The sequence below is a fragment of the Chenopodium album genome, chromosome 3 (assembly GCF_948465745.1).
Source record: "Chenopodium album chromosome 3, dcCheAlbu1.1, whole genome shotgun sequence".
In the NCBI taxonomy this organism is placed as follows: Eukaryota; Viridiplantae; Streptophyta; class Magnoliopsida; order Caryophyllales; family Amaranthaceae; genus Chenopodium; species Chenopodium album.
In genome coordinates this window covers 3,660,649-3,671,950 of record NC_137836.1, presented here as the reverse complement: position 1 = coordinate 3,671,950, position 11,302 = coordinate 3,660,649, and the positions used below count along the sequence as shown (strand labels likewise).

General features: G+C 34.9%; 2 protein-coding genes, 1 long non-coding RNA gene and 1 pseudogene across 3 annotated transcripts; 1 reads left to right on the top strand and 3 right to left on the bottom strand.

Moving 5' to 3' along the window:
- Positions 1–1,609: 1,609 nt before the first annotated feature.
- Positions 1,610–5,298, top strand: LOC145623723 (putative HVA22-like protein g). The gene is made up of 6 exons (XM_081676584.1): positions 1,610–2,078; positions 2,198–2,296; positions 3,752–3,808; positions 3,917–3,980; positions 4,061–4,273; positions 4,854–5,298. The coding sequence occupies exons 1-6, from the start codon at positions 2,047–2,049 to the stop codon at positions 5,217–5,219; spliced, it is 831 nt and encodes a 276-aa protein (XP_081532710.1). The 5' UTR covers positions 1,610–2,046; the 3' UTR covers positions 5,220–5,298.
- Positions 5,299–5,456: 158 nt separating this feature from the next.
- Positions 5,457–6,005, bottom strand: LOC145624735 (uncharacterized). Its single transcript, XM_081677830.1, has one exon. The coding sequence runs from the start codon at positions 6,003–6,005 to the stop codon at positions 5,457–5,459; it is 549 nt and encodes a 182-aa protein (XP_081533956.1).
- Positions 6,006–7,824: 1,819 nt separating this feature from the next.
- Positions 7,825–8,917, bottom strand: LOC145623724 (uncharacterized). The gene is made up of 2 exons (XR_014110207.1): positions 8,379–8,917; positions 7,825–8,300 (listed from the first exon to the last, which is right to left on the bottom strand). It is a non-coding gene; the product is annotated as an uncharacterized LOC145623724 (long non-coding RNA).
- A 1,081-nt stretch (positions 8,918–9,998) lies between these two features.
- LOC145610547 (protein SEEDLING LETHAL 1, chloroplastic pseudogene) lies at positions 9,999–11,248 on the bottom strand (annotated as a pseudogene).
- Positions 11,249–11,302: the final 54 nt, after the last annotated feature.

Below are 11,302 nucleotides of genomic sequence, written 5' to 3'. Positions count from 1 at the left end.
TTATTTGAACCGAGTGATTATTGCTTATTAGCCATTATATTACCTTATCTTACTTGAGTTTATTAAACTTCATCATAAGCTAGTTTTAGGGTATGTTCTGATTTATTGAATTGAGTTGAGCTGAACTGAACTGAATTGGTTGGAGCTGAACTGAACTAAACTAAACTAAACTAAACTGAATTGTTGATGAGAGAAGGAAATTAGGAACTGAAGTGAACTAAACTGGACTGATTAAAGCTGAACTGAACTAAATTGAACTGAAGTTAAGCTGAAGAGAACAGACCCTTAGTCATACCTTATTAACCCTATCTTAGCTAAAAATTTATCATCTCGATATGATATTATTTGATCTTATGTGAAATCATTACCCTTTTCAAGATGACCGGAACATATATATATATATATATATATATATATATATATATATATATATATATATTTTACTTAAAGCACAAAGGAGATCAATAATTCCGGCCAAGTTGGACCTTAACATCATATATTGTGCCCAAATACGTAAAAAAAGTAGCGAGTTTTTCGGGTCAGGTTTAGGTTTTTAAATTTTTTTTTTTAAAAAAAAAACACTTTTTGGCTTGTCCAAACTCGCCTTTTTTTCGATCTTGAACGGGTTGGGCTAGTTGGTCAAGCCATAGTTGATCACCTCTACTTAAGCGCAAAGGAGCTAGGGGTAATCCTTAATGTAAACTATTTTATAAATGCATAATGGCTAAATCCTAGAAAAGTGATTAAGTGCCTGAAAGTAATTCCTAAAATTAAAGTAGGTTGTAAAACCGTCTCATACAACATAATATTTTGTTAAGATATGTTTAATTTTAAAAGAGTGTTTTAGATTATTTAAAGTGTAATTTAAAAGGTAAACACATGTCAACTTAGAGAATTTATTTAAGGAACAAAACATTGTGACATCTTTAAGGTATAAAAGCTACGCACACGATGTATTTTCTCCAACTAAATCCAATTATACATAATTTCTACCTTAACGGAAATACAAATCACAACCATAACTCGCATGCATTTCACATCTTTCTAACTTCATACAGAGTACTCCCCTCGTTTTTAAATATTTGCTCCACTTTTCTTTTCCGGCTATTTTTAAATACTTGTTCCATTTCCTTTTATGGAAAACTTTTACAATATTTAATTCATTTCTCACATTTAGTGGACCCAACATAATACTCTCTTTCCTCCTATCCTTCCAATACTTTTATTTTTTACAATTTTTTATTTTCTCAACTACCCCACTTTCTCCAATTTCTCCTAAAACTCCGCGCATGAAGAAATAAAGCAAGTATTTAAAAACGGAGGGAATACCTTATAACTTACCTAAATCCGTATACGAACATTTCTTAGGATGTTATTTTTAGCACCCGAATTCCGTTTTATTCCCAAATCAAGGATTTCTTCTAAAGTAGAAAAAAAGAAAAACAAAGCAAGCAAGAAAAATATGGAGGGAAATGAGTGAAGCAATAGTAAGCTAAAAGCGAAAGAATAACTGCCTAAACGGTGGACTGAATCTTCGCCCTATCGCAGGCGTCCCCGGCAAGTAATATTCCTTAATTTTCTCTCTCCTCCTTTTTTTTTTTTTTTTTTTTTTTAATATCTTCTCGAATTCAAATACTTTTATCCAATCATCATTCTCCATTTTCTTTAACCACCCTTGTTTCTTTTTTTATTCATCTTTTTTTTTCTCTTTTTTTGTACACAATATATACAATACTTCTTGGCTTGTAAACTTCAGTTTCCTCCTTTTTCAAGTTTTCTTAATTTTCTTTTTAACCCCCATAAAATTAATTTCATTAATATTCAAAGATACATTCTACACTATACCTGCAATTTCCATTGAATTTTCTGTTCAATGTGATTGACCTCTGTTTTCATTTTTCTGAATATAAATTTCTGGGTTCTGACTTCTTCAATCACTCGTTGTTTAGTTATAGAAATCAATTTCTTATTCATCTTCATTCATACTCTAATTTCTTGATATAGTTCACGATTTTTCGTAACGCAATCCGAAATTGATCATCCAAAATGTTAGGAGATTTCATCGGTAGAGGACTTTTGTAAGTAATTTGTTTCTGTTCTTACTTGAATTTCGATTACATTAGTTTGATTTGTATTCCGATTCAAGAAATTTTGTGATTCAAATTAAACGGTCTGATACAAGAATTTGCGATTGTAGTATGGTATTGGGGTTCGCATACCCAGCATTTGAGTGTTTCAAAACGGTGGAAAGGAACAAAGTTAACATCGAAGAACTCCGATTTTGGTGTCAATATTGGTACGTTTTTTGTACTACTATTATTATTTTGATGATGATGAAAAAATATGTAGAGTTTGATCATGATTTTTTTATTTGTGTTGATAATAATTGGATATATTGTGTTAATTGATTGATAATTATTGATGTGAAATTGGTATAATTCTATCATATCTTTTAATTTAACAATTATTTGCTCAATTGAATATTGATTATTAAATTCTCTGTTACATTTTCCCGTTACTTGGTTGCTTCAAGTTTTCATTAATTGTATACAATTTTTATGTAATTGGGGTTCAAAATTTCATACTGAAGTAGTATTATTATTAAAATTTCGTAGTTCAATTGCACCATGTCTTGTACTGTATACAACAGGAGAATAACACACATTACAAAATGACGTGAGATTGAGGGATAGCTTAAGTGATTATCGATTCTCACCCGCTGTTGTGGCTCGGTAAACACACAACAACAACAACAACAACAACAACAACAACAACAAAAATTGTTTAGCCGTTCCACTTATTTAGCGTTATTGTTTATCCGATTATGTATTTCTAAAGTACAATTTAAAATTAAATACAATATCCTTTGTTCATTTATTTAATTTTAAGTTTATAAAGTATTGAACAAATTAATTATATATATAAAAAAAATAGAAAATAAAAAAGTGGGGGAACGTGGGAGAGTAATTTTGGGGATCATGTGATGAATGAGAGAGTTATGGGTGTTTTAGTTGGCTGGCCTAAACTTTGTAGGTAGTTGAGGTGGTCAACTGCTCTATTTCACAACTCACACTAACTTCCCTTACAATTATACCCACTAAGGTGATAAACATCAATTTCTGGGCATTATATGTCAAATTTTCAACTTATTTGAGTAAAATATCAACATCCAGTTATACTTAGGCCAAACTTTAGGTAGTAGAGTAACAGAACCACATAATATCTACTACGGGGTAATCTTTTTTGGTCGTTAGTTTATGTAAGTTTAGATAAGTGCTACGTAGCATTAAGCTCATTTTGAACTAATAATAAGCATAGAAAAATTGAGTTTATGACAACGAAGCCTTAATCATAGTGAGAATTGATAACAACTCGGCCCCTAAACAAAGAGATTGGTTTGATATGGATATGTTAGGGAAGATTACAGAATTAGCATTTTCTTGCTTAGCTTAAAAAGGCAGTAGTACTATGAAACTAAGGCACTTTTGGACTCCATGGATAAGAATTACGCTAATCGTAGTAGCAAACAACACATTATACTTGTCGTGACACAATTGTATTACTTGTATATTTTATTATTAGCAATCAATCAAGACTTGTTGATTACTCTTAAGTAAGATCAGAACTTGAAATACTAGTAGGTACTGCATCTTTCACAACTTTTAGTATCAGGTTTATAATGCTAACAATATTGTACATAAGGTAATCATGTTATTGTTCACTGAGTCCTCGATTGTTCGTCTTTCTGTAGGATCATTATTGCTGTACTTTCAGTTTGTGAGAGGTTTGGTGATATATTCATATCATGGTAAGCAGAGGTTTCTCCTTTAGTCCTTTACATAGGAAGTATGTCAAATTGTCTCTAATTTACATGTTCTTTCAATTACTACTAACATGATTTCGTTTTTGCTTAAAGGGTGCCATTATATGGAGAGTTGAAGTTGGCTTTCATTATCTACCTTTGGTATCCACAAACAAAGGTAATTAATCAACTAATGCTTACCCCTGATGTGTAACTCTGATGTTAAGAGTGAACTGACAGAAATGTGGTATGATGCAGGGAACTTCTTATGTGTATGAGAGCTTATTAAGGCCATTTGTATCGAAACATGAGACGGACATTGACAAGAACCTGCAAGAGTTGAGATACAGAGCTTGGGATGTAGCCATTTACTACTGGCAAAATTGCACTGAATTGGGATCATCAGCAGTTTTCAATGTGTTTGACTACATAGCCAACCAGTCTTCCAGGCTTAGAGGAGGCAGCACTCAGGTATATCTTTCTCAATTTCTGTCGCCGTCTAAAATAGGCCCACTAAAATTGTTCCTGAATCATACATGCCTCAGCTAATTAAGGTCAAACGCCTCCTGAAAGAAGTCATAATTCACTATAATGTCTATGATCAACTGTTGTATGATGTATGCTAATTTACTTCTTGAAAAGTTAGAATTTGGACCCAGTAATGATTAATGATATAGCACACTGAATCCTTTAAATCATTCAGTTGTCTATGTGTCTCTCGCACTCTCGTTGTCATAGCGCTGTCTTTAATTTTTAGGCAAGTGAAGCAATGAATTGTGATCATGCGAATTTAGAAACGTGCATCTCACAAACATATAAAAAAAGGAGCAAATGTTTGTGATTATGCAAAGTATTGTATATGTTCTTTTTACTCTAGCATTATAAGTAAGTCAATGCACATTGGATCCCACACTAAATAAGTGCAAAAGGGAGACAAATTTCATGTATTCAAATATTAATCATGAATTAAACCTATAACACTAACACCTTACAAACACACACACACACTTTATTTTTGCTGAGCATTGATTTGTTATTTGGCACGTTGCAGAAAGATGATCGGAAACGACGAGACGGCAGGGGCAGCCCACCACCACAACCACCATCAAAAGGGTCCAGCATATGGCCTCTCCGACAACGAAAATCAAAGCCTGAATCACCAACTGCCTCGCCACTACACCCGAACCACCGAGAGGAACAGCCAGCACCATCAGCACCTCCCCTTCCAGCTCCATTTCCCAGTTTGTTTAAAAATGAAGCCCAACATTCTAAGTCCAAACTGGTCCAAATGAAACTTGAAGAGGCCCAAACTGAATACATCTACGTTCAAGAGGTTCCTGAAGAAGCCCATTCCAAAGGCCCAGAAAAAGAAAAGACCAAGCTTAGCCCGACCCGTTTAAAGTTTAGGCGATCATAACCCATTCAATGATCACCTAATCAAACACCATTTTTGACATTTTCACCCAAAAAAATCATACTGTACAAATCTCCATTGTTTATAATTCACCCAAAAAAAAAAAAAAAAGCACTCTTTTTTTGTTTACTTTATTTATTTAATTTTTCTCATGTTTGTAATTACAACTTTGCCACCACACAAATTTGCAAATTTTTTTTTGGAAAAAAATAATTGAAAAGAAAAGAATACAATCCGTCGTTATCTGCACAGGATGAGCCAGAGAGCGTCTACCAACCAATCATAGACACGTGTTACAGTCTCCGACACCGTCCGCCGGCAACTGACAAACATGGGCCGGAAAATTTCACCGGGAAAACAAAGCCGGCGAGATGAAGATGAAGGAGAAGTCGAAACAGTAGGCTGAAGGTACGCCCAAGCAGCCTGCTTAACCAAACGGTTCTTAATCGAAATCTCATACCCCGAACCACACGAAGAAGACGAAATTCCGGCGAGTGCGACGGCCGGAGTAGGAGAGAGAATGGAGGAAGGACTACTACACGGGAGAATATCTCTTAAAGAAGTGTAGTTATCCGATGATGGTAACGGCGGCGGCGACTTCAACGGAAAAAGCTCGAAATCCGCGGCGGAGAACGACGGCGGTAACGGCGGCGATCTGTTGGCGGTGTTGTGGTGGTTTCCGTTTATTTGTTTGGGTTTACGAGGCGGAACGATGACCGCAGAAGGGAGACTGTTACGACGTTTGAGAGTAGTAGTAGGATGATTATCATGTTGTGGTTGATCTACCATTGGTAATAATGTTGGGTTGAGCTAGAAAGAGCGTGTTAATGGAAATATGGAGGTTTATAGTTTAGTTTTAGAAAGAGAAAGAGAAAAAGAAAGTGGAATGATGAATAGTTGTTGTTATTAATGAGAAAATTGTAAAGATTTGTATGGAAAGATTAGAAGGGGAGAAATTAATGATTGACGTAAATTGTCACCATCCATTTGAAATTGGTTATTGGTGAATTTGTGATGGGTTGTTTAGATGCAATATTTGGGTATTGGATGGTTTTTCCAGATGGTGTTTCCGTGTTTAGTGTTTTACTACTTCACTTTACTAACTCAATTGTGTATTTGTGTTTGTGAGTGGGATGTATGTAAATTCATTTGACTCACTCTTTCCAATTGAAGTCGTTAATATATGTCCAAAAGTCGAGTACTTTCGTCTTTAACTTTTGTTTTTGATGGAATTAAGCTAAGGGTCTCTCATTGATTAAACTCGGCTGAACTCAAGTGAAACTGAATATTTTATAAGAGAAGGAAATTAAGAGCTGGAAATAAATGTATGAGAACAATCCTAAGCAATTTTTTTTTTTTTTTAAATGTTCTATGAGCATTTAATATACTTTCTTAGTAAATTAGTTTAATAATAAATGTTTATTTATTGTCAATTTTTTTCATTTTAAGCTTCTTACATACGGTCCTAAATATTTGTCTTTTATTTATTTAATATTTTTACGGAGTACTTTTTAAAAACTCCTTGTCTATGCAAAATGATGTTGTATGTACCTGTATGAGCATCATCATCCATTAATTAAATAACACTACTAGTATAAAATAAGAAATTTTAAAAATTTATTATGAGTACTACATTGCATACCTGAAAAGGTAATATTTCTACGGAGTATATTAATTTTATATATGAAGCATTTTTCTTTTTTTTTTTTAAAAAAAAAAAGAATATTTATGCATTTTCCTAAGCAATTGCCATTAAATATTTAACTTATTTGCCCAAAATTTAAGTGAGCAAATAGAGATGTGTGGATAGACATTAGAATTTCAATTTGGGATATGATTTAAAGGAGAAGATGGAGAAAGAAAGTTGTAGTATTAGTTATAAAATATAGTCAAAGTACTAATATGAATATATTAAAAAGTAATACGTATAATTTAATCTTAATTATAGTTGATTATAAACATATACAAATATACAAAGTACGAGTACTGGTATACTACAATCATGCACTTAAAATATTGGTTATTCAACCACCAAGTTGAATGTAGGTCCAAGTTCAACTTTTTTCATTGATTATGAATAATTTAACAACTAATCCTAAAATTGATGTACGTTCCTAGTTTTGAAATTAAGGATCCTCTAATCTTAACATTGAAGTTCTTGTTGATACCCTTTTTTTCTTCCATATTAGATAAAATAAAATTCTCAATTTATGATATTAATTAGATTAATATTTGTATATTGAATTAAGTATAGAGTATAATGTATCATGGTTTAAGTTCAATTTAGTGCAATTGGTTGATTGGTTACGTAATAGACTTGTCTCAAATCAAAGGGTTAGCCGGTTAGGTACTTTTGTTTCTATCCGTTATTATATGTACTCCGTATATTTTGATGTTCTTAAAAAATAAAAATCATACTTCGTATATGGAGTAACATAATTTGATGATAAGAGATTATTTTTAAAACTTGAGGTTTGCTAATTGGTTGACTTGAAGAAAGTAAAATGCCAGCAGAGAAGTGTGATCAAAGGAATGCATTCAATGGAAAAACAAAGCCAAAGATTGCATGGCATGCGAACACATGGCCTAAGATTTGCACAAATAAAGGTATTTTTCTCAATCTTTTTTAGGTACTTTACCATTAATTATTAAGGAGTATGATTGGTAGAGTGCCATTAGTAGCCAACTGGATATTCTAAGGATTCTAAACAATCCTAATTATAAAGAAAATAATGTAAATTGCAACAAGGATTTCCTTGCAACAACTTTAAGTAAAAATGATCCAACACTCTTCTCCATCACCTCATTCATATGACTGCATCAAGGTGCACGGAGTTGCATACACCACCAGCGCGCGCATTATATAAGTTGGCATGTGAGATTGTTATCTTGTGAGGTGTGCATGAATGAGAAGCGTAGTTGCGTAACAACCACACATATTGGCCCATGCCAAACAAACACAAGTACCAAACCACCTCACTTGATCACACAAACACCCAAAGACATAATGTGAGCTAACAGGCTAAAGGAAGGAACTCACGTACGCATTGTTTTGTAATGACCAATTTACTCAGGGAAAGCAGACTGAGAAACAGAAATCATAGGGCATTAAACCATAGCAACAAGGGACGCTAGTGGGAAGTTGTTAAGAGCAAAGATTACCTCACTGCAACTGGTGGTATAGTCCATATTGTTGTGGTAGATGCTTTGGGGTTGTAGACTTCCATGTGGTGAAGGTTAACTTACTATGGATTGTACCGGAAGTGCAACATCACAATGCACTCGTATTATACTTTTTAGCCTATTACACAAGTTTGTTACGGCCCAAAAATGTGATTATTTAAGTTAACATTGGTTGTACAGATGAAATCACACAAACAAATGTCAAATATCTCACTGGATTAACCTTGCGGGTAACCCAGAGACTATCGGAAAAAGATTCAGCTCTAAAAAAACACAAAAGCAGGATGCTATAGCGAGTGATGCACAACAGCAGTTTTCCTGTTTTTTCCATACAGAACAGACTACTTCTCTGACAGTAAGCACCAAAATTTTTAAAGAGTTACCAACAGAAGTTACTAAATAACATAACCAACACCACTAGCAGCTAACAAAAAGGAATTCAAAAACTAACAAAAGAACAAAACTACCCATGCTATGCATATTCTCTCATGTAACAAACTCAAAACAAAAAGATAATATTCTCTCCTTTCCCAGCTCATATTCCTTTCTCTCTCTCTTATCTTAAGTTCTCAACAAATATCAGTTCCATGATTGATTCTAATAGCATCAATTTCCTTTCTAGTACACTAGCAGGATTTACCAAAGAGAAAAAACTCAATAAGATGATCAACTTCCACAAATTTTAATTTTCAAAGAGTTATATAGGAATAAAGCATCACATTCCAAGAACCACTACAAAATATTTGTCCTTTCATTCTTTGCAGCTTGAGAAAACTGTGATATTTGTCAGTTAGCTTCCTCTCAGAAAACCTGGCAGCTCTTCTATAAAGGTTGCACCTAAGAAACTAATATATGAACAAAGCTTCTACAGCCCGTTTTCACAGCATCGATTTCCTCTCCACATTAGCATTTTGTAAGAAAATTCAACAACATAGTAAAGCTCAACATTTCAACCCAGTACAGTCCTTGGCTTCAATTTTAAAAGAAACTAGATGAACTGTATGAAGCATCACAACCCCAGACCAAAATATCCATATTGAGCCAATCTTTTTCATATTAAACATTTTTTTGACATCTAATTCTACCAGCATCTATAACTCGTAGACAGCTCGACTTACTCAAGAATATCAACATGTCTACATCAATTAGAGAAATTAATCAAACTTCCTCTGTAAATTTTGTAGAGATACATGCTAGCTCTAACTGAGATATTGCACCTAAGTACCTAACCATGGACTAACTGAATACTATCTAAAGCATTGCCAAATGGAGAAGGAAAGCATTAAAATCCACCTCCATGTCGCCTGATCTAGCAAAATGCAATGCAAAAGAAAGGAAATCGGGATAAAGGGCAGGCGTAGCATTCAGTTACTTTGGTGGTTAAAGACTGAGCTAGTATAGAACAGGAAATAAAAACCCAATTAACTTCACACGATGTTGAGTACCATACAATAGTAATCAGTGTTGTGAAATCGTTATATCATCCATAAACTTCCACACATTAAAATTGTTAGTATTAGCATAGTTCAAAGATGATAACACATTAACACTTGGCCAATTATAGCAGTAATCTTGGCATTTGAGACCAACAACAACATAGAGCTCGAAAGAACATCATGTATTCATCTATAAACCTTGATATATTCACTTGATCATGTATGTTACAGTAGTTAAAACAATGAGCAATCTACATTGTATTAACAACAATAAATTCAAAAGTCATTTGGTTTTTTGCAAACCCCACAAAGGGGAATTGCTCTTAGGCATAGAAGAATTACAACAAACATCCAATCGCTTTCGAAAATCCTCATCCTTCATCTTCAACATCAAAGGAAGAGGAAAACAAACACCCCTTTCTACACAACACTGATGCCTAGGCTTAATCCTCTTCTCTAAACTAAACGAAAAGTATTGAGGAAACTCCTTCAATTCCTTCAAATCCCTCCCCATTTCCACCACAAAGTAATTATATTTAGGCTCGAAATTATCCTTAACACTGTAACAAAACAATGCAGGAAATCTCCTAAACAAAGACACAGAATCATGATATGCAAAACCCACTTTCTCAAAATACTCAATTTTAGGCAAATATTTATCCTCAACAGAAGCTGAAAGAAGATCAGTATGCTTATATACCTCATGAATCCCAATGCTCTGGAGAAAATACAAGGTGGGTCGGAGCCGGGTTTCTACATCGGAGACGAGAAGGCGGGGACGACGGCAGATTACACGGGGGAGGTGATGAGCTGGCACCTTCACTTCTCGGAGAAGGAAGGCGAAAACAGGGGCTGTGTTGTGGAGGCGAAGGGAGAGGATCTCAGGACACATGGTGGTGATACGGCGGAGATGCGGCGGAGAGAAGCCGAGGGAAGTGAGGTAATCGAAGAGGGTTTTGAGGTCGGAGAGAGAAGAAGCGGCGGCAATGGCGGAAGGAGGGAGGAGAGAGAGTGAGTCTAGTCCAATGGAGTCCAGGAAGAGGGTTTTTTCTTCGAATTCAGGGTCAGAGGAAGTGGGGAGGGTGGTTTTGGGGTGGGAGTTTGGGGTTGAGGAAGGTAAAGGTTGGATTTTGGGTGGTTTTAGAGGGTGGATTGTGGTGGTTTTGGAGGAAAAGGTGGGGAAAATGGTGGTTTTCCGGCGGAGGAAAGAAGGGGTTTTGGGGAGGAAATTGGGTTTGAGGAGTTTTCCGGTGGTGGAGGTGGCGGCGGAAGTGGTGGTGGGGAAATTGAGGGTGTCTTGCATTGTTGAAGTGGGGGTGGAATTACATGGTTGGGAAATGGAGAGAGAGTGTGAAGAAGAAGGGTGGTGTTTGTCTTTTAGGTGGGAATGAAAGAAAGAGAGGTGGATAAGGTTTAGGGGAGATTACAGGTTATCTACAATCTAGAGCTATGGAGTTTCATCCAACT

Bases quoted from the DNA above. Each gene is read 5' to 3' on its own strand.
- LOC145623723 (XM_081676584.1), top strand. From the start codon at position 2,047: ATGTTAGGAGATTTCATCGGTAGAGGACTTTT. The intron at 2,297-3,751 runs GTACGTTTTTTG...GTCTTTCTGTAG, and splicing joins CGATTTTGGTGTCAATATTG to GATCATTATTGCTGTACTTT. The intron at 3,809-3,916 runs GTAAGCAGAGGT...TTTTGCTTAAAG, and splicing joins GGTGATATATTCATATCATG to GGTGCCATTATATGGAGAGT.
- LOC145624735 (XM_081677830.1), bottom strand. From the start codon at position 6,005: ATGGTAGATCAACCACAACATGATAATCATCCTACTACTACTCTCAAA.